Source organism: Pan paniscus, chromosome 15 (assembly GCF_029289425.2).
Source record: "Pan paniscus chromosome 15, NHGRI_mPanPan1-v2.0_pri, whole genome shotgun sequence".
Taxonomy (NCBI): Eukaryota; Metazoa; Chordata; class Mammalia; order Primates; family Hominidae; genus Pan; species Pan paniscus.
The window spans coordinates 92,835,159-92,860,547 of record NC_073264.2 but is presented as its reverse complement, the minus strand read 5'-3'; the positions used below and the strand labels follow the sequence as shown (position 1 = coordinate 92,860,547).

The window sequence follows — 25,389 nt, the reverse complement described above, 5'->3', positions numbered from 1 at the left end:
TGAAGCTGTGTTGTTAAGCATGTCTACACTTAGGGTTATCATGCCTTTGTCATATGTATTGTCCCCCTTTATTTCTGATATTGCATTGATCTGAACTCTCCTTTGTCAGATATTGATATGGCTGCTACAGCTTTCTTTTGATTAGTGTCATATTTTTTCATCCTTTCACCTTTTATTCAAAACAACTTTTGGAACACTTTCATCAACAGAATGGAAGTACACAAATGAATCTTAAAACCAGCCAGGTGCAGTGGCTCATGCCTGTAATCCCAATACTTTGGGAAGTCAAGGCAGGCAGATCACTTGAAGTCAGGAGTTCAAGACCAGCCTGGCCAATATGGTGAAAACCTGTCTCTACTAAAAATACAAAAATTAGCTGGGTGTGGTGGCACATGCCTGTAATCCCAGCTACTTGGGAGGCTGAGGCAGGAGGATCACTTGAACCCAGGAAGTGGGGGTTGCAGTGAGCTGAGATGGCGCCACTGCACTCCAGCCTGGGAGACAGAGACTCTGTCTCAAAAAATAAATAAATAAAATAAAACCAGTGCATCAGTGAGTAAGCTCTAACACAAAAGTACCCATAACTCATGATGAAAATATAATCAGGTGGAGGAAGACAAAAGTCTAAGACAGTGGAGGAGATATGCATATGAGGAAGGAAGGATCCTGGGACTGAATTATCAGATGGACTCAGCTGATGTCTTTAAGTTTCACATACCCTGAGCCCCTAATCAGTGGTTTGAGACAAGCATTATATTTGGTCACAGTGGGTATATGCTACGTCCAGAATGGGAAGAAAGTTCAGAATCCTGTGGAGACTGTAGACACTCAACTCTACAATAATGAGGTGGAGGTTATGAGGATGCTAGAGCTCTAGAGAAGCTCTTTCTTTGTGTCACTAACCACACCATAGCAAGATATGGTAAAAAAATTATTCAAGTTACTAGTTTAATGGAAGAGCCAGAGTGGCTACAGGAAAGGCTCCATGAAAATATCCAGCTGGCATGGAGGAAATAAACATTCAGCCACTGGAGTAGTTATGGTGCCATGCTCAAGAGTTGGTAGAAGAAAGGCGTTCTCTCTGATTGACTTACAAAAGACAATCTTTCTTCACATAGAGGACTAGAAAGTTCTATCAGTACTGACCTTTTCCTGTTTAGTCTTATATTTTGAAGCATCTCTGGGTTTACTGCTAGTATCACATCAATCATCAGGTGTAGTTTTGTAATAGTGCCAAGTAGAGGTCTTAAAAACTGGAAGTCTCTCAAATGATTCACTTAAAACAGCCTTTAAATAAGTGACAGCACCAATACCCATTTATTCCATCACATAGTGTTAGATCTCCTTAAAAATATATGGCATGCAGATGAAAAAAAATGGTGAATTTTAACTGAATCCAGCCAAAGGGACAACTCTTATAGGCTACAGCTATGTCTATTAGAATTTGAATACATATAGTTTAAAAAAGATAAATTTTCAAAGTGAGACACCACCACCTCAGTCACTTAATGAAGAAATCTTTTTTTTTAACCCAAATAACAAAGGTTTTAACAGCCAAGTATCTCTATTTTCTGTCTTCATGGAGTGCTACTGTTGTTCTCGTTGAGTTCTTGAATTGCATGTATAACAGATATATCGGCACATAAACTACTCGAATAGGTTTGTCTGGAGCTTTGGCATTGAACTCTTCAAATTCCACCTCTGGAGCTACCAGCTAATACTATTCACACAGCCTCTTGGCTATTTCATATACATTGTTCACTATATCAGCCACATTACAGGTGAGATCAATATTTCTTCTGTGTTTAGAATGAGCAGGGATAGTGTCACCATCAAACAGAAGTGCATGCTAGTTAATAAGCATGTGGGAAGAAATGGAGTTGGGATAAAACCATTCTGGAAGATACTGGCTGTACTGCGAATAAAAGACTCAAACACATAATTTTTCTTATGTTCAATCACTCCATGTACCACTATAGAAACCACATTTTTCTGGCTTTCATCAGTACTTATTGAAAGTTATCTAAGACCTGTGGATCTTCAGGGCTCTTATTTTTATATTCTTTTTTTTTTTTTTTTTTGAGACGGAGTCTCACTCTGTTGCCCAGGCTGGAGTGCAGTGGCTCACTCGGCTCACTGAAAGCTCCACCTCCCGGGTTCACGCCATTCTCCTGCCTCAGCCTCCCAAGTAGCTGGGACTACAGATGCCTGCCACCACGCCTGGCTAATTTTTTTTTTTTTTTTTTTTTTGGTATTTTTAGTAGAGACGGGGCTTCACCATGATAGCCAGGATGGTCTCGATCTCCTGACCTCATGATCCGCCCACCTCGGCCTCCCAAAGTGCTGGGATTACAGGCATGAGCCACCGTGACTAGCCCTTATTTTTATATTCTAAAACTTCAAGAAAGTTCTGCATATACCAACTTTGAACCAATCCCACTGAAGGCCTGTTAAACCACTTACCCAGCAGAAAATTGGCTTCATTCACTGTGTTAGCCAGTAGCATGGGAATCTCCTTTTGTGAAATCATATATGATGTTCTCTGTAGCCATTATCTCTCCCAAAGTCCAGGAACTTCTTGATGGAGAGTGGTGACAGCAAGAGGCACAGATAGCAATTGATGTACTTGGGCACTGGCTGATTTAGTAGCCACTAGTGTAGCCATAGCCTTGCCATGACAGCGCACAGACCTGCCTAGATGCCTGGGTGGACATGAGGGCCTATGCAGCCAGACCATTTGGACCAGGTGTGTTCTTCCTGAGTGAACCCCCGTTTCAGTTTCAACCTCAGCCTTGGCCTGTGGGTACAGTCACTTCAGCAGCTCCCAGGCTAAAGCTACTGCTTTTGGCTTCCACAGGCCCTATCCATTCTTTTACTTTTAACTTATTTATGCTTTTACATTTAAAATAAGTTTGTTATAAATAACATATAGTTTAATCTTGATTTTTACACCTAATCTGTCAAATCTAGTCTTTTAGATGATATTTTAGACCACTTACATTTAATGTAATTGTTGATACGGATAGTTATATTAAAATCTACCACCTTGCAGGTTGTTTCTATTTGTTCAATCTTCTCTGTTTTGCTTTTCTCCCCTTTTTCTGTCTTCATTCATATTAATTCTTTTCTATGATTCCATTTTATCTCCACTATTGGCTTATTAGTTATACCTTAAAAGCTTTTTTTGTTGTTCACCTTAGGGTTTATATGATACATTTTAATTAATCATGGTCTGCTTCACAAGAAGAGTCACAATTTGCTTTTTATCAAGCCCCTACAGCTCTAGGAGAAAAATTATGACATAAATATTAGTATCTAGATTCATTGCTATGGTGTTAAGATCACTTCATAATTCTTTTTCCATTATTTTATGAGCAAAATGTTTATAGGGAAAACATATGAAATTTGACATATAAATGCCAACAAAATGGTTGGAAAAGGAAAGGCTATCATTGTTGGTAATGTTCACATATCCTTAAATTTCACCAAACACAACATATGAAAAAATAGTTGATTATTTGCCTTTTGTTTTCAAACAGATATTGCAGCTGTAGAAGAATGGTTAGTAAGGATCACTTTACATCATGGACTAAATATTTATGCTACTGAAGGAACTCTATTGGATGTTATTCGAGGTAAATGCCAACAGACAGAAGTAAAATGGAATTCATATATTCTTTCAACAAACTTTGACATCTGCTATATGCCAGATTCTGTGCTAAGGTCCTAGAGATTAAAAACAAAATGAGATAATCATGACCCTTGAGGCACTCACAATCTGATAGGATAAAGAATTAAATACATGTGGATAAATTATTAACAAAGATCTGCAAAGAGTGCTATAGAAATGTGGAAATACAGGCTGGGTGTGGTGGCTCATGCCTGTAATCTCAGCACTTTGGGAGGCTGAGGTGGGCAGGTCACTTGAGGCCAGGAGTTTGAGACCAGCCTGGCCAACATGGTGAAACTCCATCTCTACTTAAATTAAAAAAAAATACAAAAGTTAACCAGGCGTGGTGATGCACATCTGTAGTCCCAGCTACTTGGGAGACTGAGGCAGGAGAATCGCTTAAACCCAGGAGGCAGAGGTTGCAGTGAGTCAGGATTGCACCATTGTATTCCAGCCTGGGCAACAGAGTGAGACTGTGTCTCAAAAAAAAAAAAAAAAAAAAAAAAAAACGGAAGTGCATATTTTACTGTGGCCACATTGAGGGTCATTATAAACAATGGCTTATAAAGTTGATTATATTTACTTATTCCAAAAAAGTAAGTAGTTTTTTAGGTAGCTTCCAAATTAAAAAAAACAAACAAACAAGTGTTACTAATTATTCAATAGTAATTGCAATACTGTCTTTGGGACTCTGATAGTTTGATATCCTATGCTACTTTTTAAGTACTGAAATATCAATATAAAATTGTTATATCAATTTTTAAAAGATCTGAAATGCTAACTTAATTTGTTTAGAATGTACTGAGGTATAATTGCAGCAAAAAGCTTCACAAATTGGTAGATCTTTGAAAGCTCCAGATGTGGAGATGAGATTGATCTGTTTGAGGAACTAAAAGGAGACTAGTGTTGCTGAAGCATAGTAAATGACAGAGTGGTGGATCATGAGTTTGGAGAAGCTGGCAGGAATCTTGGTAAAAAGTGTGGACTTTATTGTAATTATAACTTAAAGCCATTGGGGTATTTTAAGCAGAGAACTAATAAATTCTGATTTATCTTTTATAATGAAAAGACCATTTTGGCTGCTATGTAGAGAATAACTCTTGAGGAAGGATAGCAAGAATGGAATAAAGGAAATTGGTAGCAGTTGTTGCAATAGTCCCCTTGAGAAGGTCTGGAGTAGATGGACAGTAGCATTAGCAGTGGAGGTGGTGAGCAGAGCCTTCAGAATACATTTTGAAAGTAGAGCTGCTATGGCTTCTTGGTGGACTAAGATGGGGGAAAACAGAATTAACAAGGATGATGCCTGAATTTCTTACTCAAGCACTCAAGTAGAGGATGTTATCATTCACCAAAATGCTGAAGACAGGAGGAGCAGACACTGGGAAATAGGAATCAAGAGTTAAAGCTAGAGTTAGAAATCTTTATTCACTACTGAACTCAAAAGAGAGTGTAAAACCTTGTCTCTATTTCCTCATATCCAATCCACACCCCAAACCACTCATTTGTTTCCATCTCCTCCACGCTACTCAAACCGTTGCTAATCACAGTCACCAGCGACCATCATATTGGTCACTTTTCTGTCCCCTTTTTAGCGTCTTAGTAGCAGTCAAAACTTTTAATTACTTCCTTGTTCTTAAAATGCTTAAGATATACTACCTGACTTCAGGAACTTGTATATAAGTAGGGGGGCATTGTCAGCTCAGTGATGTCCAGTGGTAAGCTGAAATCTCCCTGACCTGGGTGTGAATGGTCTGCAAACACATACTATACCCTGCAACGTCAGCTGCTTTGCCCCACATTTCTTTGAATTCTGGAGTGACTTCCTGGTGAATTAGTGTAGTCAGAGATTGCGTCTCTTTCCCTTCTTGGCTGTCCCTGTTCTGCACTACGTCAACCCAGATGAAAAGTTAGCTTGTTTTCTTGCTTTGCACAAAGTGAAAAAAATATCACATAAAGTCTTTGGGTTTGTAGCAGATTTTATTGAAAGTTGGGGAGACAGAGGAGAATGTAAATAGCTAAATAACTGGTTATTAGTTATCTCTGCTTTTAAAAGTCCTTTGACTATTTTTGAAATTCAGACAGCAGTTGTCTTTCAAATTGCCCTGGCTTACTTTTTGTACTCTTTTTTTTTCCTCATTTTTTTCCAAAAGAAAAAAAACCCCTCCCTTTTATTAATGCATGAAAATTCGACTTTAGCTCCAATCCTTTGCATATCCAAAAGTAATATTTTAAGTTTTAAAATTTGTGATGCCTTGTCTGATGACGTTCTTTCAAAAGGCTCATTGTCTACCCTGGTCTGGTGAGGAAGAGTGTACCCTGATTATTCTAGTTACAGTGAGTGCAGAGTCCTATTGGAGCACCTGGGAGGAGAGCCTCACTCATTCTAGGGCGTCATGGAAGGCTTCCCAAAGAGGGAGACATTCACATCGAGGACTGAAAAATAGGGTTGTGAGAAAAACAGATATTCAAAGCCCCACAAACTAGAGCCTGTAATGGGAGGCCAGTTCTGGCAAGAAGTAAAGCTGAGGAACCAAGAGTTCGTCAGATTCTGGAAGGCCTGGTTTGCCACGTGAAAGACCTTATTCACCACTAGTGCTGCTATTCTGCCTGTGCTGCATTGGAGATGCTTCACCTCTGATTGCTTTTTCTTCTGCATCTCATTCCCAACTTCTGTCTTGCAGAAATCCTTCTAAGTCTCTTGGCCCCTAATGATAACTGTCCCTGTTCACCACTGCTACTCTGGATTTATTCTCATTTTCATCTACCTACTGTTGTTTCAATGAGATTGGGAAGAGAACAAAAAGTAAATGAGTGGGCTCTTGAAGCAGAAGTTATAAATTTATTCTGTGATCCAGCAATTCCATTTATACAGATAGATCCTGTGGCAAATAGTATTTTTCAACTACCTTCCAGAAATCCCTCTAAGTCTCTTGGCCACTAATGATAACTGCCCTGTTCTCCACTGCTACTCTGGATTTATTCTCATTTTTATATATCTACTGCTATTTCAGTGGGATTGAGAAGAGAACAAAAAGTAAATGAGTGGGCTCAGAAGTTATAAATGTGCGTATTCTGTGATCCAGCAATTCCATTTCTAGGGATAGATCCTGTGGCAAATGGTATTTTTCAAATGTGGCCAAAGCAATCTCTCTCATTCCACATGCTCTTCTGCAATGTAACCTTGCCAGCCCCCCACCAAGGGGAATTAGACTTTACTCCTTATATCCTGGAAAATAGTCACTGACTGATTTTTAACCAATGCAGAGTGAGGTAATGCACCTTTTTTGAACTATAGAATAGTTTCTTTACATAGTTCTTTTAAAACCTTTAAAGGAAAGTAGCATCCATTTTCAAGGGTGCTCCCATAACTTAAACACCCAAATTTGATTTCCACAGAACCGATTCTTCAGTGGACTCCTGGGGATGTGATTCCAGAAAGCGAGATCAGTAAATTATATCCACATGTGGTAGATCTCAAAGTGACAAAATGCCCCTGTGCCAATGATGTGGCATTACTAGGCTTCATTGTGGATACAATAGTTGATGGTAGGTTTACAGCTTCATTAAATGTTGATGTTGGCCTTTTATATTTTGTAACAGTAATGTTTAACTGGCAGCAGAAATAAATGCATAGACATAGGGAAGGAAAATTGTTTCCTAAAAATACCTAAAAATTTATTCTTCAATACTGTATCTTGTCTACTTGCAAGTATGATATACTAAGTATGTTTTCTTGCTGTGACTTTTTGCCATGTTAATTGTGACTTTAGTGTGTCTCCTAATTTCATTTATCCCATGCCCTCCATTAATATGTTACTTTCTCCCAGAGATTATCTGCTATTCCTGCCATGTATAAATAGGTATTTTTGTTCTTGAAATACCACATTACTTAGTTTATGTTTGCATTTTTTTCATTACTACTGTAATATCTGAGAGCATCTATATAGGGAAAGAAACAACTGTTTCTCTCTATATCCATTTCATAACACTGTAATACCAAATGTATGGATTTTCCACACCGAGTGATTCTCCAGTTCTCTGTGGATGACCGAGTAGGTGTCCTATGATTTAATACAATTCTGGCACTAGCTATCTGGAGTTAGCACAGACCCCCCCTCCAGCCAACAACAGATTAAGGGCTCAGTCCCACAAGACTGTCCCCCAATTCGGATGCCGGTCACAAGTCCCAGGTTGTAGTTCTAATCAACTAATTATAATTTGGGGAGGTCCCACAAATCCTTCCTTGAGTTCAATAATTTGCTAGCACAACTCACAGAACTCAGGGGAATGTTTATTTAGGTTTGCCAGTTTATTATAAAGGTCAAAACAAAGGATACAGTAAACAGTTGGGCAAGGTCCAGAAGATTCCCAAGAAAAGGAGCTTCTGTCCCCGTGGAGTTGTGACACGCCACACCCCTGGTATGTAGATGTGTTTTAGCATTCCAAAACCTGCACTGTAAGGAGAAGCTTTATCACATAGGCATGATCAATTATTTATTCAGTCTCCACACCCTCCCCACTTCCTGGGAGATGCACTGTGGGGCTGAAGGCTCTAAGCTTCTAATCGTGGCTTGCTTTTTCTGGTGACCACCCCACATCTTAAAGGTATCTGGGAGTCTGTCAAGAGTTGCTTCATTAGAACAAAAGACAATCCCATCACCCAGGAAATTCCAAGGAGTTTAGGGGTTCTGTATCAGGAACTGGGGCCAAAGACCGAATGTTATAACAAAGGATGTTCCTAGCACTCCATCATGCAGGAAATTCTGGAGGTTTTAGGAGTTCTCTATCAGGAGCCAGGGATGAAAACCAAATACGTATTTCTCGTTATATCACAATATCACAATGTCATTACACATTTCAACTACTAATAGTATTATTTTAATTATTGTTCCTAGCTAATTGATGACCTCCTAGACCCCAAATTCAGTGAATATAAAGGAAAATAAATTTAAAACTTAAAAAATAAGAAACAAAATTTTATTACTCGTAGATAATATGTATACCTACAAAAAAATCCAAAAAGATCTGTAGAAAAACTCAGAACAAATATGGGTATGCTAGAAGGCTGTGAGATAGAATAACAATGTATAAAAATCACTCCACCAAGGACTAATTAAAGATTATAATTTAAAAAATACTATTAAGGTAAGAAATCCCAAAAAGTACCCAGGAATAAAAAAAGGAGTTGCAAGGCCTATTGTGTAGAAATTATAAAACTAATGAAGGTCATAAAAAAAGACCAAAATAAATAAGAGATTTCATGTTTATAAGCAGGAAGTTCTGGTATTATAAAGATTTATTTTATAAATAAATTTATTACAAATAAAATGTATTACAAATTTATCAATTCAATATGATTCCAAGAAAAATTATAACAATGTTTTTGGTTTGTGTGTGTGTGTGTGTGTGTTTTCTTTTTTGTGTCAGGGAGGGTGTAGAAATTGGCAAGCCAAACACAAAATTCATATGGGAGAATGATACACCATGAATAACAAACATAATTTTAGAGAAAAAAAACAAAACAAAAATTTGTCCTAGCATGACTTATTATAAAGCAATAGATTAAAACAGTATGCATCAGTATAGGGATAGACAAATAACCTTGCCCAAATCTCTTTGACTTCCTAATGGCTTATAGTCTGCTTCTGCTGAATTCCTTTAGTTTTACTAGGTTGGTGCAAAAGTAATCGCGGTTTTTGCAATTACTTTTAATGGCAAAAACCGCGATTATTTTTGCACCAACCTAATAATTGTGTCTTTTTCCACTCTCTGCTGTCATATGCTACACTATGTCAATCCAGATAGAAACTTGGCTCCTTTTCTTATGTTGTTCTGTGAATAGGTCCTAGCCAGGACCTCCTCCTCCTGGTCTTTATCCAAACACCAATACCTACCTTCCTTCTGTGAGCCATAGGAGAGCGGTCATTCTCAACTCCTCATGCTTGATTCTGCCTTACAAATGAAAGTCATGGGAGAGAAGCACCAGTCTTAATTCCTTGGGATCACACTCATGAGGCCACCTCAACCTCTCAAGAAAACAAACAACTTCAGCAACAGGGTCTTTAGGTGAAACCACCTTTTCCCCAACTGGTCACCACTGTGCTGAAGCAATAAAGGAAGTTCTCACAGTATCAAGCTGCAACTGCCTAAATCAGCAATTTTTTTTTTTTTTTTGAGACAGGGTCTCTCTCTGTTGCCCAGGCTGGAATGCAGAGGCACAATCATGGCTCACTACAGCCTCAAACTCCTAGGCTCAAGCAATCCTCCTACCTTAGCCTCCCACATAGCTGGGACTATAGGTACACGCCACCACACCCAACTAGCAGTTCCTTTGCGAGGCCTTGTTTGTCCTCCTGGCCTTCATACCACATGGAGTTAATGGTGGGAACAGCTATGCAGCAGCCCCACGTACTCCAGTTTGGACTTATTACCCCCTTTCCTCCTCTAGGATATTCTTAAGACATAAACCATCAGGCCTCCCATCAGTTACCAGAACATAAGCTTCCCCAGATCATTTCTGGTTATCCTATCCCACATACTGTTCTGAATGTCCTCTAATTTGATTCAAACTTTTATCCCGCTCTATCCACCCAAATCCTTTCATTAGAATTTGTGGCCTGTCATTAACAAATTCCCCCATATCACTCACTTTTTCTCTGAATGGTCCCTTAACTTTCTTTCCATAAAGAGTACCGCGTCATCTGCAGATGACATTCTTTCCCCTCAGCCCTCCCACATATCACATATTTCAAAACCCAGGGTGAGGGTTGTTGTCTTTGCTCCTTAGGATTACCGCTTAATCACTACTCCTGTCCTCTTGTTTGAAACATGGAGCTTTTTTGAACTCAGACTTTACCTCCCTCTAACTTTTCTTGGTTGCCAGCATTTGGTGACCTCCTTACCGCTCACATTCATTCATTTACAAGTTTAATCTCTGGGTCCCTGCCTTCCTCTCCACTTGACTTTTGTCACTATTTTTGGTGACTTCACCATCCATATGGATGATCCATGCAGTACCTAGCTTCAAGGCTTCCTGTCCTCCAATGATCTTTCCCCTATCTTACTCCTATGGCAATATTCTTCTTAAAATTTTTTATTTAATAATTTCAACTTTTATTTTAGATTTGAGGGGAGGTACATGTGCAGGTTTGTTACATGGGTATATTGTGTGAGGCTGAGGTTTGGAATATGAATGAGCCCACCACCCAGATAGTGAGCATAGCACCCAATAGTTAGTTTTTCAACCATTGCTCCCTTCCCTCCCCCAGCTAGTACTCCCCAGTGTCTATTGTCGCCATCTTCAGGTCTGTGAGTAGCTCCCACCTACAAGTGAGAACATATGGTATTTGGTTTTCTGTTGCCTGTGTTAATTCGCTTAGGATAATGGCCTCCAGCTGCATCTATGTTGCTGGAAAGGACATTATTTCATTCTTTTTATAGCTGCATTGTATTCCATGGTGTGCCACATTGTCTTTATCCAGTCCACCATTGATGGGTACTTAGGTCGATTCCATGTCTTTACAACCTATGAACAAAAAAAAGCCCTGGACCAGATGAATTCACAGCCAAATTCTACTAGACATGCAAAGAAGAGCTGGCACCAATCCTACTGAAACTATTCCCAAAAAATTGAGGAGCAGGATCTCCTCCCTAACTCATTCTGTGAAGCCAGCATCACCCTGATACCAAAATCGGCAAAGACACAACAAAAAAAAGAAAACTGGAAGCCAATATTTTGATGAACATAGACAGAAAAATTCTTGGCAAAATATTAGCAAAAAGAATCCAGCAGCGTATTACTGTGCAGTCATAAAAAAAAGAATGGGTTCATGTCTTTTGCAGGTACATGGATGAAGCTGGAAACCATCATTCTCAGCAAACTAACACAGGAACAGAAAACCAAACACCGCATGTTCTCAGTCATAAGTGGGAGTTGAACAATGAGAACATATGGACACAGGGAGGGGAACATCACACACTGGGCCTGTCGAGGGGTGGGGGACAAGAGGAGGGATAGCATTAGGAGAAATATCTAATGTAAATGATGGGTTGATGGGTGCAGCAAACCACCATGGCACATGTACACCTATGCAACAAACCTGCATGTTCTGCACATGTATACCAGAACTTAAAGTATAATAAAATAAATAAATGAATATTATTAAAATAAATAAATAAATAAATAAAATTAAAAAGTAAAAATAAAAAGTTAATTCAAGGCTGGGCACGGTGACTCACGCCTGTAATCCCAGGACTTTGGGAGGCTGAGGTGGGCAAATCACCTGAGGTCAGGAGTTCAAGAGCAGCCTGGCCAACATGGTGAAATCCTGTCTCTACTAAAATACAAAAATTAGTAGGGCGTGGTAGTGGGTGCCTGTAATCCCAGCTACTCGGGAGGCTGAGGCAGGAGAATCTCTTGAACCCAGGAGGCAGAGGTTGCAGTGAGCCGAGACCATGCCATTGCATTCCAGCCTGGGTGACAAGAGCAAAACTCCATCTAAAAAAAAAAAAAAAAGTTAATTCATCACGATCAAGTAGGCTTCATTCCTGGGATGCAAAATTGGTTCAACATATGCAAATCAAGAAATGTTATTCTTTCTGCTTAGGAATACTTTAGCTATTTGGACTCTTTTTTGGTTTCATATGAATTTTAGGATTTTTTTTCTAATTCTGTGAAAAATGATGTTATTTTGATGGGAATTGCATTGAATCTATAGATTGTTTTGGGCAGTATGGATGTGGAGGAAAGGGAATGCTTATACACTGCTGGTGGGAATGTAAATTAGTACAGCCTCTATGAAAAACAGTGTGGAGATTCCTTAAAGAACTACAAGTAGATCTACCATTTGATCCAGCAATCCCACTGCTGGGTATCTACCCAAGGAAAAGAAGTCATTATATGAAAAAGACACTTGCACACATATGTTTATAGCAGCACAATTCACAATTGCAAAGATGTGGAACAAACCTAAGTGCCCATCAACTAATGAACAGATAAAGAAAGTGTGGCATACATATACCATGGAATACTACTAAGCCATAAAAAGGAATGAAACAATGTCTTTTGCAGCAACTTAGATGGAGCTGGAGGCCATTATTCTAAGTGAAGTAACACAGGATTGGAAAACCAAAAACCATATGTTCTCACTTATAAGTGGGAGCTAAGCTATGAGCAAGCAAAGGCATACAGAGTGATGTAATGGACTTTGGAGACTCAGAAGGAGGAGGTTGGGAGGGAGCTAGGGATAAAAAAAAACCACACATTAGGTACAATGTACACTACTTGGGTGATGGCTGCACTAAAATCTCAGAATTCACAGCTACATAATTCATCCATGTAACAAAAAACTACTTGTACCCCAAAAGCTATTGATATTTTTTAAATAACATAAAAATGTGATTTACCATATAAATAGAACTAAAAGCAAAAGCTATATAATGATCTCAATAGATGTGGAAAAAACTTTGATAAAACCTAACTTCCCTTCATGTTAAAAACTCTCAACCAACAAGACATTGAAGGAACATACCTCAAAATAATAGGAGACATCTATGACAAACACACAGATAACATTATACTGAACTGGCCAAAGCTGGAAGCATTTCCCTTGGGAACCAGAACAAGACAAGGATGCTCACTCTCACCTCTTCTATTCAACACAGTACTGGAAGTCCTAGCCAGAGCAATCAGGCAACAGGAAGAAACAAAATGCATCCAAATAGGAGAAGGAGGCATCCAACAGAAGAAGTCAAACTCTCTCTCTTTGCCGACAATATGATTTTATACCTAGAAACCCCTAAAGACTCTAACAAAAAGCTCCTAGAACTGGTAAACAATTTCAGTAAAGTTTCAAGATACAAAAATCAATGTAGAAAAATCAGTAGCATTCCTATACACCAAAATCATTCAAGCTGAGAGCCAAATCGAGAGCACAATCCCATTTACAATACCCCCCACCACACACACACCCCTAGGAATACATCTAACCAAGGAGGTGAAAGATCTCTACAAGGAGGAGTACAAAACACTGCTCAAATAAATCATAGATGATACAAACGAATGGAAAAACAGTCCATGCTCATGGATTGGAAGAATCATTACCATCTAAATGGCCATACTGCCCAAGCAATCTACAGATTCAATACTATTCCTATCAAGCTACCAATGTTATTTTTCACAGAATTAGAAAAAACTAGTCTAAAATTCATATGGAACAAAAAAGAGCCCAAATAACCAAAGCAATCCTAAGCAAAAAGAACAAAGCCTGAGGTATCACATTACCCAACTTCAAACTATACTACAAGACTGCAGTAACCAAAACAGCATGGCACTGGTACAAAACCAGACACATAGACCAATGGAACAGAATAGAGGATCCAGAAATAAAGCCACACCCCTACTACCATCTGATCTTCAACAAAGTTAACAAAAATAAGCATTAGGGAAAAGACCCTATTCAATAAATGGTGCTGGGGTAGCTGGCTAGCCATACACAAAAGAAAAATGAAACTGGATCCTTGCCTTTCTCCATATACAAAAGTTAACTCAAGATGGAGTAAAGATGTAAATGATGAAACTCTTGACCTTGTCATCTCTAATGTCATTAGCTCTGCAATCCGTAGTATCTGCATCGTACACTCTGTCCACTGCCTCTTATTCTTTGTCTGTTCTAGTACTCACACTCCAACATTTCTTTGATCTCATTGAGACCTTAATCCATTTTCACTATCACTTTTTTTCACTACCCAACATCCTTATTTTCCTCTGTTCTCACCATAATTCTCAGAGCCCATCTTTTTAAATACTTCTGTAACTCCCTTGCCCTTCTTTTTCCTCCTTGCCTGCCCAACCCCAACTCTAAAACCATCTCTGCTCCTGCCCTGCAAGAGCAGAATATTGCTGGGGAAAAATTGCATGCTAGTCTCATTTTGACATTTCACTGACCAGTCTCACTCTAAATTCATGATCATGAATCTTAAGTGGGCACTCAGTACTCCCTATAAAGAGTACTGCCTATAAATCCTATCACCCTTCCCTTGTATATTTGTTTTCCCACTCTGCAAAATTTATCACACTTCTTTCCACTCCTCAAATACTCTTCCCCTCTTACTCTTGGCTGTGCCTTTATATAATACTTCAGAGAAAATAAAGATTGATTATAGAAACTCCACTGTTGCAACTGGAAATCTGCCATCATACCTGCATTTGTATGCTTTGCCTTTACTGCCTGTTGCACTGTAAGAAATGTCTCTGCTGCAATCAAAGGCTACCCCTCAGCCCTTGTGTTCTGGATCCCATTCCTTGCAGCCATCTGAACAACCTTGCTCTTACATCTGTTGTGCAATTCTCATCTTTCTCTCCAACATCATCATACTCTTCCTCCTCACTGGATTGTATCCGTTAGGATAGAGACATACCCTAATATCCCCCATCTTAAACAAAACCTTCGTTTATCTCACTTTACTTCCATCTCCACTTCTCTGTTCCCTTTCAAAAAAAATATTTAAGGTCAGAATTTAATGCAGATGATGCTGTTTTTCCACCTCCCATTTTATCTTCTTTCCACTACAAATCAGACTCTGGTTTCCATCACCGTACTAAAACATTTCTTCTCAAGGCCACTCACAGTTTCCATATTGCCAATTCCAACAGCCAGTCTTTTATGCCCATTCTACTTTCCTTTCCAGCAGCATTTAACAGGGTCGACCAGTCTCTGCTCAAAACACTTTCTTCTTTTAGCTTTCTTGATACCACTTTCAAGTTCTTTATATTTTCTCATTGGTCACTCTTCAGTTTTCTAGGAGGGCTCCTTTTTGGTGTGACCCCTAAATGCAAACCTAGGGCTTTGTTTTTGACTGTCCTTCCTTAAGTTACCACATTCTCCCTCTGGAAGACTTAATCCAGTCTGATGGCAGTAATGCCATCTTCAGGCTGATGATTCCCAAATCTATATTGCTGCTGCTGACCCCTCCTTTGAAACAAAACCACTCCTCTCTTCAGTTGTCTATTATGCATTTCTTCTTGATGGCTAATAAGCATCTCAAATACAGCAAGTCTGATCCAGAACTCTTGATCCATCTCCCTCAAAAAATCTGTTTCTCTCCAGTATTTCTCATCCCAATTAGTATTAAATTGGTCAGAACTGAAATCTAGGACACATTCTTGACTGCTCTTACCCTCACAACATTCCCCGATTGTGCTGTCTCCAGGGTCCATCGCCAATGTGACCACCTCACTTCTCTGCTAAAATCTTAGGTCAAGTCAACATTTTTTATTAGGCTAATTAGCCTCTTAAGTGGTCTCTCTATTTCCATTCTTGTGCCAATACAAATCAGCCTCCATACACCCACCAGAGTGATGTTCTCAAGTATAAACCAGATCACATCACTTCCCTGCTTCCAACACTCCTGTGGCTTCCCTTTACCAATAGAATAAAAGCTAAACTTTTCACAATGGTCTGCATCAGCTTCTGTAAGCCCTGGGATAGTTTGTCACAGAGAGTAGCCTGTAACTTAATTTTAGTCTGTAAATATTAACCAGCATAAAGTGTTTATTTTATTATGTCTCCATTAAATAGTGGTTTTTTGCAAGAATCTGGTCATGTGATAGCATGCTGGACATCTATAATTATTCCCACTTAAAATACCCCACCGTTAGGCTGGGTGGTGGCTCACACCTGTAATTTCAGAACTTTTGGAGGCTGAGGTGGGCGAATCACTTGAGATCAGGAGTTCAAGACCAGCCTAGCCAACATGGCAAAACCCTGTCCCTACCAAAAATACTAAAATTTAGCCAGACATGGTGGTGCACACCTGTAATCCCAGCTACTCAGGAGGATGAGGCACGAGAATTGCTCGAACCTGGGAGGCGAAGGTTGCAGTGAGTGGAGATTGCGCCACTGCACCCCAGCCTGGGTGACGGAGTGAGACTCTGTCAAAAAAAAAAAAAAAAAATTCCCACCATTATCTGTAAAACTAAACTTAATTCTCAGAAAGGCAAAGTTTGTCTTTAGTTTTCCTCTTCCTGGAAAAAGTATACAATAATAAATAACACTTCCTTCTACAGCTTTCCTTAAACAGAAAAGAGCTGAGAGTTAAAACTCACACTTCAAAATATGACTCGTTCTACAAATGTCCTCTTTTGGAAATAAAGTATATGCGTTAGATTGCTAAGGTTCCTTAGCCTCCCCTCCTCCCCAGCCCAGTAGTTATGTCCTTTGACAAAACTTCGGATCAGTACCTCACATTTAAAACACAAAAGACTCTAGACATTCCTACCTATGACCAAGAAAAGGTGGGGTTGGGGAACAAAGTACTTTAGGATTTGTGATGTGTTCAATCTTCTTCATTTACAAGGTTTTAGTGAAACTTTAGCAAAAGTTTTCTCTGTTTTTAAAATCACAAATAAAAAAGTAAATCATAGTTTCTCCTGTCTTGGAGTTTACATTTTAATTTTCTTCTTTGGAGTTTTAAAAACTTATTATTAACTAAAATTGTACTCCTGAAATAGGAGCATCTTTATGTTTAGAAGGGTACTGTTAGGGAGGAAAATTTTTCCTCTGTTCTCTTATGCTTAGTGAATAGGGCTCTATGAATTAAATCGACACAACAGATTTCTTTTTTTTTTTTTTTTTTTGAGATAGGGTCTCTCTTTGTCTCCCAGCCTGGAGTCGCATGATCATAGTTCACTACAGCCTTGACCTCCCAAGCTCAACCAATCCTCTCACCTCAGCCTTCTGAGTAGCTGGGACTACAGGCATGCACCACCATGCCCAGCTAATTTTGTATTTTTTGTAGAGACAGGGTTATACCATGTTGCCCAGGCTGGTCTCAAACTCCTGGGCTCAAGTGATCCTCCTGCCTTGGCCTCTCAAAGTGCTGGGATTATACGCGTAAGCCACCATGCCCAGCCCAAATAACAGAGTAACAGGATAAAAAGCACACAATTTTTTTTTTATTATTTATGTGCATGGCAGTTCACAAATAGAAGTGAAGATCAAGTGGTTAAATCAGGAAATTATATACCATTTTCACAAAGGAAGTGGATTTAGGAATCAAGGAACAATTAGCTGTAAGGAAGTTGTGACTAGAAAATATATAGGGGAACTAATGGCAGATAAGGGCTCCCTATCTCCAGTGATAAAAATGCTCTTCTTTTTCTGGTAAAAGGAGCAATTTATGCTTTGCTTTTAAGCAGATAAAGGGAGGGCAGAGACTGCACTTGTTGATTCTCAATTGCCTTCAGGTCAAAAAAAAATCCTTAAACTAAAGTGGCATATTTGGCATATTCTGATGCCCTTCTACGTAAAAAAAGATACAGTACAATTTGGAAGATATTTTAAGAGAATGAACCAATACCTTAAGAGGGTTGATTTTAAGGGCATATTATTCCCAGCAGTAATCATTCTAGGAGTCAATCAGATGGTTGGCTAATATTATGTGGTGTAACTTGAAGTTACTTCATCTTTCCAATGCTTTGGGAAGTGAGAGTCAAAGTGCTGAGAGGGAGTTGGAATGGACTCTGGGCTCTTGCCCCTGAAGGTGACTCACCTTGTAAAGTTGCCTGGCTTTAATTTTCCTTTTGTTTCATGGTAGGTGTTTACATAGGCATAACCTTTGGTGGATTCTGGCATGATTATGATACCACATGGTTTAACATGACACAGACTATCTATTCCCAACTTCAAGAAGGTAACTCCTCTAACATTGCCTTCATCTTAAGCATTTTACTTACATCAATATTTGATTAATATCTATAAAATGTCTTTGCTTCAGTAAGGAACTCACTTTTTTCTTACTTTTTAATCCATGGTATGATTTCTTCGTTTAGAACATGAAGACCTTTCATTGGTGGATATGGTTTTAACGAATCATTTTTTAGTTATCCTCACCTCTTTGGGCCTTTTTGTAAGTGAAGATCTTCGTTATCCATCATACTACAGCTTATCGGTATGTAAATTGCTTTGTAACTAACAGCTAATCTTAAATATCTTCTGTGACACAAAAAGAAATATTTAATACTTGAGTTATGTGTGGTGTATCTTAAAATTGAAATGCTTCTTTCTTTCGAAAAACATAAAGGCATAATACAGTAACTTTTTCCTTTACCTCGTAGTATTGAATATATAATTTGGAAATGGTGCTAGTTGTATTGCTCTACAAATTTATAGTAAGTTTTAAATGTATACATGCAGAAAAGATCTGTCTACCTATTGATTGATCCATTTATTTATAGCTATATATGTTACCCAAATGCTTTAAGGTAATTTATAAAGCCACATATAGTATTACAAAGTAACATAAGTGAAAAGTAAGTATTGGGATTGAGCGAAGGGAAATACACGTTTAGGTGAAGATTGTTAATATGCATACCATAAAATTCTTAAACATGTTAACAAGTACCTCTCAAAAATTACCACAACAGAGATGAGACAAGCAATAAAGACTTGGGATCGGTAGGAGAAAAGATAGAGGGAAGTAAAGAAGGGGAAATGGTATTGATTGAGACACAGATATTTCTTATACATGGTAATTATTATCTTTCTTCAGGTATAAGAATATTCACATATACCTGAGCCTTCCTCACCATCTCTGAGAAAGTACCATTTGTTGCTCAGATGACTAGGGGATCTGGGGTTTTTAAAATGCTTATTATATAATTGCTAAAACAGAGAGTTGAAACCAGGAACGCTACAATGGCTTAAATTCAAAGTGCAGAGAAGTAGACAGGGATTGTATATTGTAAGTCCTGACCTCTGGACTGCTCTGGCCTGGGCAGAAGGAACAGAGTGGCAAAGGAGAAAATAATAGGTTGAGGGTGTGCCTTCCTAAACCCAAATGGGCGGCAGACTTGCATATGCCAGCACACTTCTTCTTCTTCTTTTTTTTTTTTTTTTGAGACTGAGTCTCGCTCTGTTACCAGGCTGGAGTGCAGTGGCATGATCTCAGCTCCCTGCAATCTCCGCCTCCTAGGTTCAAACAATTCTCCTGCCTCCGCCTCCCAAGTAGCTGGGATTACAGGCATGCACCACCACGCCCAGTTAATTTTTGTATTTTTAGGAGAAATGGAGTTTCACCATGTTGGCCAGGCTGGTCTCAAACTCCTGACCTCGTGATCCGCCTATCTCGGCCTCCCAAAGTGCTAGGATTACAGGTGTGAGCCACCGTGCCGGGCCCACCTGCACACTTCTTAATTCCTCCATTTAAATCATTAAAAGGCATGGTTTTCTTCTCAAATCCTTTCTGGAATCACACTAAGGTATAAGTAAATTAATAAAATAATGAAATGAGGCAAAGACTAATGGGGAAATTCCCTGGATATTGTATAAACTATATCAGAGTTTGCTTTTAGTGTTTGGCTATCCTAACTGCTAGGATAGAAAAAACATATAATTTAGTTATAATTTTGTTTCAACGAATTTATATGGTTTATTTCCTTTAGTATAATTTAAATTGCTATGTTTTGTTAGGCCTTCTGATATGCAAGCAAAAATTAAAGTTTCTTCTTTTCTTCTAGTTTTCCAGGGCAGACTTTTGTGGTTTTGAAAGGGTAAGAAGCTTTATATTTCCCAGGGCTGGTTAGAAGATATGTGTTTACTTGGTAACTTGAGATGAGATGCAAGACAATAATTCACAATATAAGTTATTCCAGTTACTATATTATTTATAGTTTAAACAAAATATATATTTTTTATATATATGAATTTGTAGCATATATTATTTATACATATATTCGTAGCAACCATTAAGCAGTGCTCACCTCTTCTGCTTCAAGGGAAGAAGTGCTCCTCCCTGTTTCAGAGGTCACCCCCACCCCGTTTCTTATGCTATGTCCAGGCTAGCTATGGTTGTTCAGTTCGGATTCTGCACAAGGGCACTTGACTGAAGAGAGTAAGGTGCTGGGGTCTGGCTAACACTTTACTCCTCAATCCATCTACCCCAGTGTAAGTCTGTTCTACTTCGAGAAAGGGGTACCTTTTCTAATTTACAAAAAATGTCATATAATCTAGTCACTGGTCTGCTTCTGGCCTTTTGGGGGATTTTGTTCCATCAGTTATCTCCCTTATATGTTAAAAAGTCAAGTTTTGTGATTAATGAACTAGGTCATTCCCATCAGCATATAAGCATGCTTCGGTTGGAAAACCACAAATGAAATCATGAGTGTTCCTAGCCATTTGCCATATGCCCTCCCTATTCTGTCCTCATAGAGTGAGCAGATGGCTATGGACCAGAAAGGTGGCCCTCGCCAGGCACTGAATCTGCCTGCACCTTTATCTTGGACTGTGCAGGCTCCAGTCTGTGTGCACATGTGCATGTGCACATATACCCACATTCACACTGTCTATGAGAAAGGAGCATTTATTTCTCAGGAAGCAAATAGAACTGACTAATTGTCATACTAATCAGAGGACAAGTAGAGCAGATAACTGAGAGAGCCAGATGGGCAAAAATGATTTGCATTATAAAGAATAGAGGGAAATAACTGTCAAAATAGAATTCCATACCTAGCTAAACTATGTATCTCAAGAATGAGAGTGAAAAGAGAACGTTCACACCCAAAGACATTGGGAGGGTTTACCATCCAGAAATTCCCATGAAGGAGTAGGATGCCAGAAACAATGAGGAAAACTGGAATGTAAGTTCTAAGACCTGGGAGAGCAGGAACCCTGTCTATGCTGTTTGCTACTAGATCCCAGTGTCTAGAATGGCACCTGACACAAGGTATGCACTTAGTAAATATGTGTTCAAAGAATGGAATTGGTATAAAAAATAAGTTATGGCCAGGCGCGGTAGCCCACGCCTGTAACCCCAGCACTTTGGGAGGCTGAGGCGGGTGGATCACCTGAAGTCAGGAGTTATAGACTAGCCTGGCCAATATGACGAAATCCTGTCTCTACAGAAAATACAAAAATTAGCCAGATGTGTTGGTACATGCCTGTAATCCCAGCTACTCGGGAGGCTGAGGCATGAGAATTGCTTGAACCCAGGAGGCGGAGGTTGCAGTGAGTCGAGATCGTGCCACTGCACTCCAATCTGGGTGACCGAGCTAGACTCTGTCTCAAAATAAAAATTAAAATAAATTAAATAAAAAATAAGTTGTACATTTTGTGTTTAATAATTGGATGGAACCAAAACTCTAGACAATATAACAAGGAGAAATGGCAGTAGTTTTCAGTGGATAATAAAGTATTTAAGATCTTTGTAAGGAGAACCAATATGGGGAATAAGTTAAGAATTTGTTAGAAAAATGTGCAATTCAGCATATATGTTAAGAATTGAAGGATAATTACCAAAAAACTAAAATAAGACAAAAAGAATATAACCTAAAACTTCTAAACCACCAGACGAAGGAAAACAAGATTAAAGAATAATCCATCTATTCTACAAAAAGGAAGAAAGGAGAGGAGAGATAAAGGTAAAAGAATAGAAAAACTATGAGGCAAAACAGTAGAAATAAATCCAAATATCTCAGCAATTACAATAAGTGGAAAGGAACATTATAGGAAACTGAAGAAGAGATAATATATATTTTAAAAAGTTACACCTAAAGAAGAATCACACAAAAAGTAACATAAATGGATGGAGGAGACTGTGACCTTTAACTCCCTTTAGCTTTCATCTTCAGCCTACCTGCCCTGCTAAGTCAAAAAAGGCTGCTGGGGCCACTGGACAGCTGGGCTCACTGGGAGCCTGCTTTGAGGAATCTCACTGAGGAGATCTGGCATGTCGTTACCTCACTCATGGTTTACCTGAGAACAAAGTGCTGGCAACACAGAGCGGGGAGTAGAGGACTGGGAAGGGGAAGGATTCTGGAGGGAGTTTGGCTGGCAGAGCTCCACGAAATCCTAGGGAAGGGTTTTCTCAGTTTTGGGAGTGTGGCTGAGAGTAAGGCTAGAGATGGGCCTACCGGGAGAGCTGCATTCTCCCTGTGCCTGAGGTAGGCAGGTTGAAGGAGACCTGGAAAGAGGGGAACCCCTTCTGTTTCCAAGGTGGTGGCATGGCAGCCCAGAGGGCTAGAGACCACTTTGCCATCTATCATTCCAATTGTCAAAATTCGAGGTGCTCCACAAACCATACCTGAGTCCTCTCTTCAAAGCACACTTAAGGTAGCCTGGCATTCTGAGAGCAAAGATCATTAGAATAAAACTAGAGTCGCTGGTGGATAAGGCAACAATTGAACGAGAACAACATTTTTAAATAAAATCATTTCACAGATACCCAATGAGCACCTACTCTGTGATTACCATCATTGGCACTGAGGTATTAGCAAGAACACAGTCAATATCAATAAAGAGCTTCAAGTGCAGCATAAAAATACTTCCTGGGACTGAATACCAAAATTTCCATTAAAAATGGAAAAAATTGAAAGATAGAATGGCCACTGTTTAAATGCAGAGTAGTGGCATGGAAAATCAAGATGAAGAAACTTCTCAAACCATCTAAGGAACATCGCTAGAAATCACAAGGGCAAAAGTGAGCCTTTGAGGAGAGATCCAGAAGGGCTAACAGGTGAGCAAAAGAGTTTTCAGATGGATTTAAAAAGGAACAGATATAAGACAGGCAATAATAAAAAAAAAATGAAAGAACATTAACTGAGATTAAGAAAATTCCAAGGCTATATATTACAATCCACTAAATTCCAGGGAGCACTGAAAAAATGTAGGCATATCCAAGGAATATATTCCTCAGTTTTAAGGTTAAGGGGGAAATATTACAAGTATCCAAACAGAAAGAGCAAAAGCAAAATACACCTCACTGGTATTAGATTTTGTTTATACAGCAGTAGAAGCTTGAAGACCGTGAAATCAACATCTACCGTCTATTTAAGACAAAAGAACCAAAGTCCAGAATTTCTATTTCCAGACAAGAGATTATTCATCTTTCAGATTAAAAAAGTTTATGACCTGGTTATCCCAACTAAGGAAAATACTCAAGAAAGAACTTCAATAAAACAAATGAAAAAGAACAGACATTTCAATAAAGGGGAAGAAAATGAGGAGAGGACTAGTGATAAGAAATGCTTGGCTGTTTCTCTCATTTTATCTCATATTTATTCGTGTGTTTTCTGTCTATCCATATAAATCAAAATGGAGTACTAGATAAGGATTTTTTTTTTTTTTTTGAGACACTCTCCCTCTGTCACCCAGGCTGGAGTGCAGTGGTGATCTCGGCTCAGTGCTACTTCCACCTCCTGGGTTCAAGCAATTCTCCTGCCTCAGTCTCTTGAGTAGCTGGAATTACAGGTGTGTTCTACCATGCTCAGCTAATTTTTGTATTTTTGGTAGAGATAGGGTTTCACCATGTTAGCCAGGCTGGTCTCAAACTCCTGACCTCAAGTGATCTACCCACCTTGGCCTCCCAGAGTGCTGGGATTACAGGCGTGAGTCACCGCGCCCAGCTTAGATAAGGATTTTTGAACAGAGACATCTTAGCCAATGTGGGCTGCTATAACAAAATTACCATAGACTGGGTGGCTTATACAGAACAGAAATTTATTTCTCACAGTTCTGGAGCCTGGACAGTCCAAGATAAAGGCACAGGCAAATTCAGTGTCTGGTGAGGGCTACCTTCCTGGTTCATAGACAGCCATCTGTTCACTGTGCCCTCACGTGGCAGAGGGGCAAGGGATCTCCCTGGGTTCTCTTTTATAAGAGGACTAATTCAATTCACTGAATCACCCCCACATCAAATAAGGGTACTAATTCCATTCACCTTATCACCTCCCAAAGGCCCCACCTCCCTCCCATACAGCCTATAGAAAGAAAGGACATGTTGCAAGGGAAATGAGCATTTTCAACACCTAAAAATTATGATGTTCAAATAGGTAATACATTCACATAGTTAAAAACTAAAAAAGTTACAAAAAGATATAGACTGAGAAGTCTCTATCCCACCTCTCTGTATATTCACCCTGATTTTTCCCTGTCCCTTACAGGTAATCTTTTTTTATTTTATATCTTTTCAGCATTTTCTAATGGAAATTCAAATAATTATGAATATAATGAATATATATACTTTTCTTCCTTTTATTATACTATATACAAAGTATGCTAAATTATTTTCTTCACTTATCAATAATTATCATAGGAAAAAATCCATATTAGTAAATGGAGAATAGCCTCTTTTTCTTTTGTTTTTTGTTTCTTTTTTACAGCTACAAGTATTCCATTGTATGAACTAGCCAGAGTTTATTTAAATTATCATCCATTGCTGGATGCTTGGGTAATTTCCCAATATTTTGCTATTACAAACAATGCTCCCATGCATAATTTTGTACCTAGAAATTTTATGCGTCCAGACATATAGATACAATACATCCTAGAACTTGATTGGGAGATCAAGGGATAAATACTTATGCACTTTTAAAAAATAATCATGAATTGTCCTTCATGGAAGTTTTTATAATTAGCAAGGATATTATAATAAGTCCTATTAAACTAAAATATCTTAGTAAAACTCAGGGATGGTTGATAGTGATGAGGGAGAGGGGAAATACAGTGTTCCAAAGGTAGAAAGGTGCTGGGATTGGGGAGTGGAGGGAAGGGAAAAAGTGAAATTATTTTTAAGAGTTTAAGGATCTATCTTTAAATAAGACCTCTTTTACTAAGGATTGAAGCAAAGGTGTTCAGAATGAGATATATGTGGGTGTTTAGACAGGTAGTTGAACAAGTGAATACTTAATGATTTATTCATTCAGTAAGTCTCATCCATTCAACAAA

The 25,389-nt window shown here is 38.8% G+C and overlaps 1 protein-coding gene across 2 annotated transcripts in view; it reads left to right on the top strand.

Moving 5' to 3' along the window:
• CATSPERB (cation channel sperm associated auxiliary subunit beta) overlaps window positions 1–25,389 on the top strand; it is a 154,375-nt gene that overhangs the window by 20,739 nt on the left and 108,247 nt on the right. Inside the window, exons 6-10 of one of the 2 annotated variants that reach the window (XM_003832770.5) lie at window positions 3,540–3,635; window positions 7,067–7,216; window positions 18,266–18,361; window positions 18,501–18,619; window positions 20,187–20,219. In XM_003832770.5, coding sequence (XP_003832818.2) covers window positions 3,540–3,635; window positions 7,067–7,216; window positions 18,266–18,361; window positions 18,501–18,619; window positions 20,187–20,219 — 494 coding nt within the window. The remainder of the gene's footprint in view (window positions 1–3,539; window positions 3,636–7,066; window positions 7,217–18,265; window positions 18,362–18,500; window positions 18,620–20,186; window positions 20,220–25,389) is intronic. The other variant, XM_055097951.1, reaches the window with a different exon arrangement.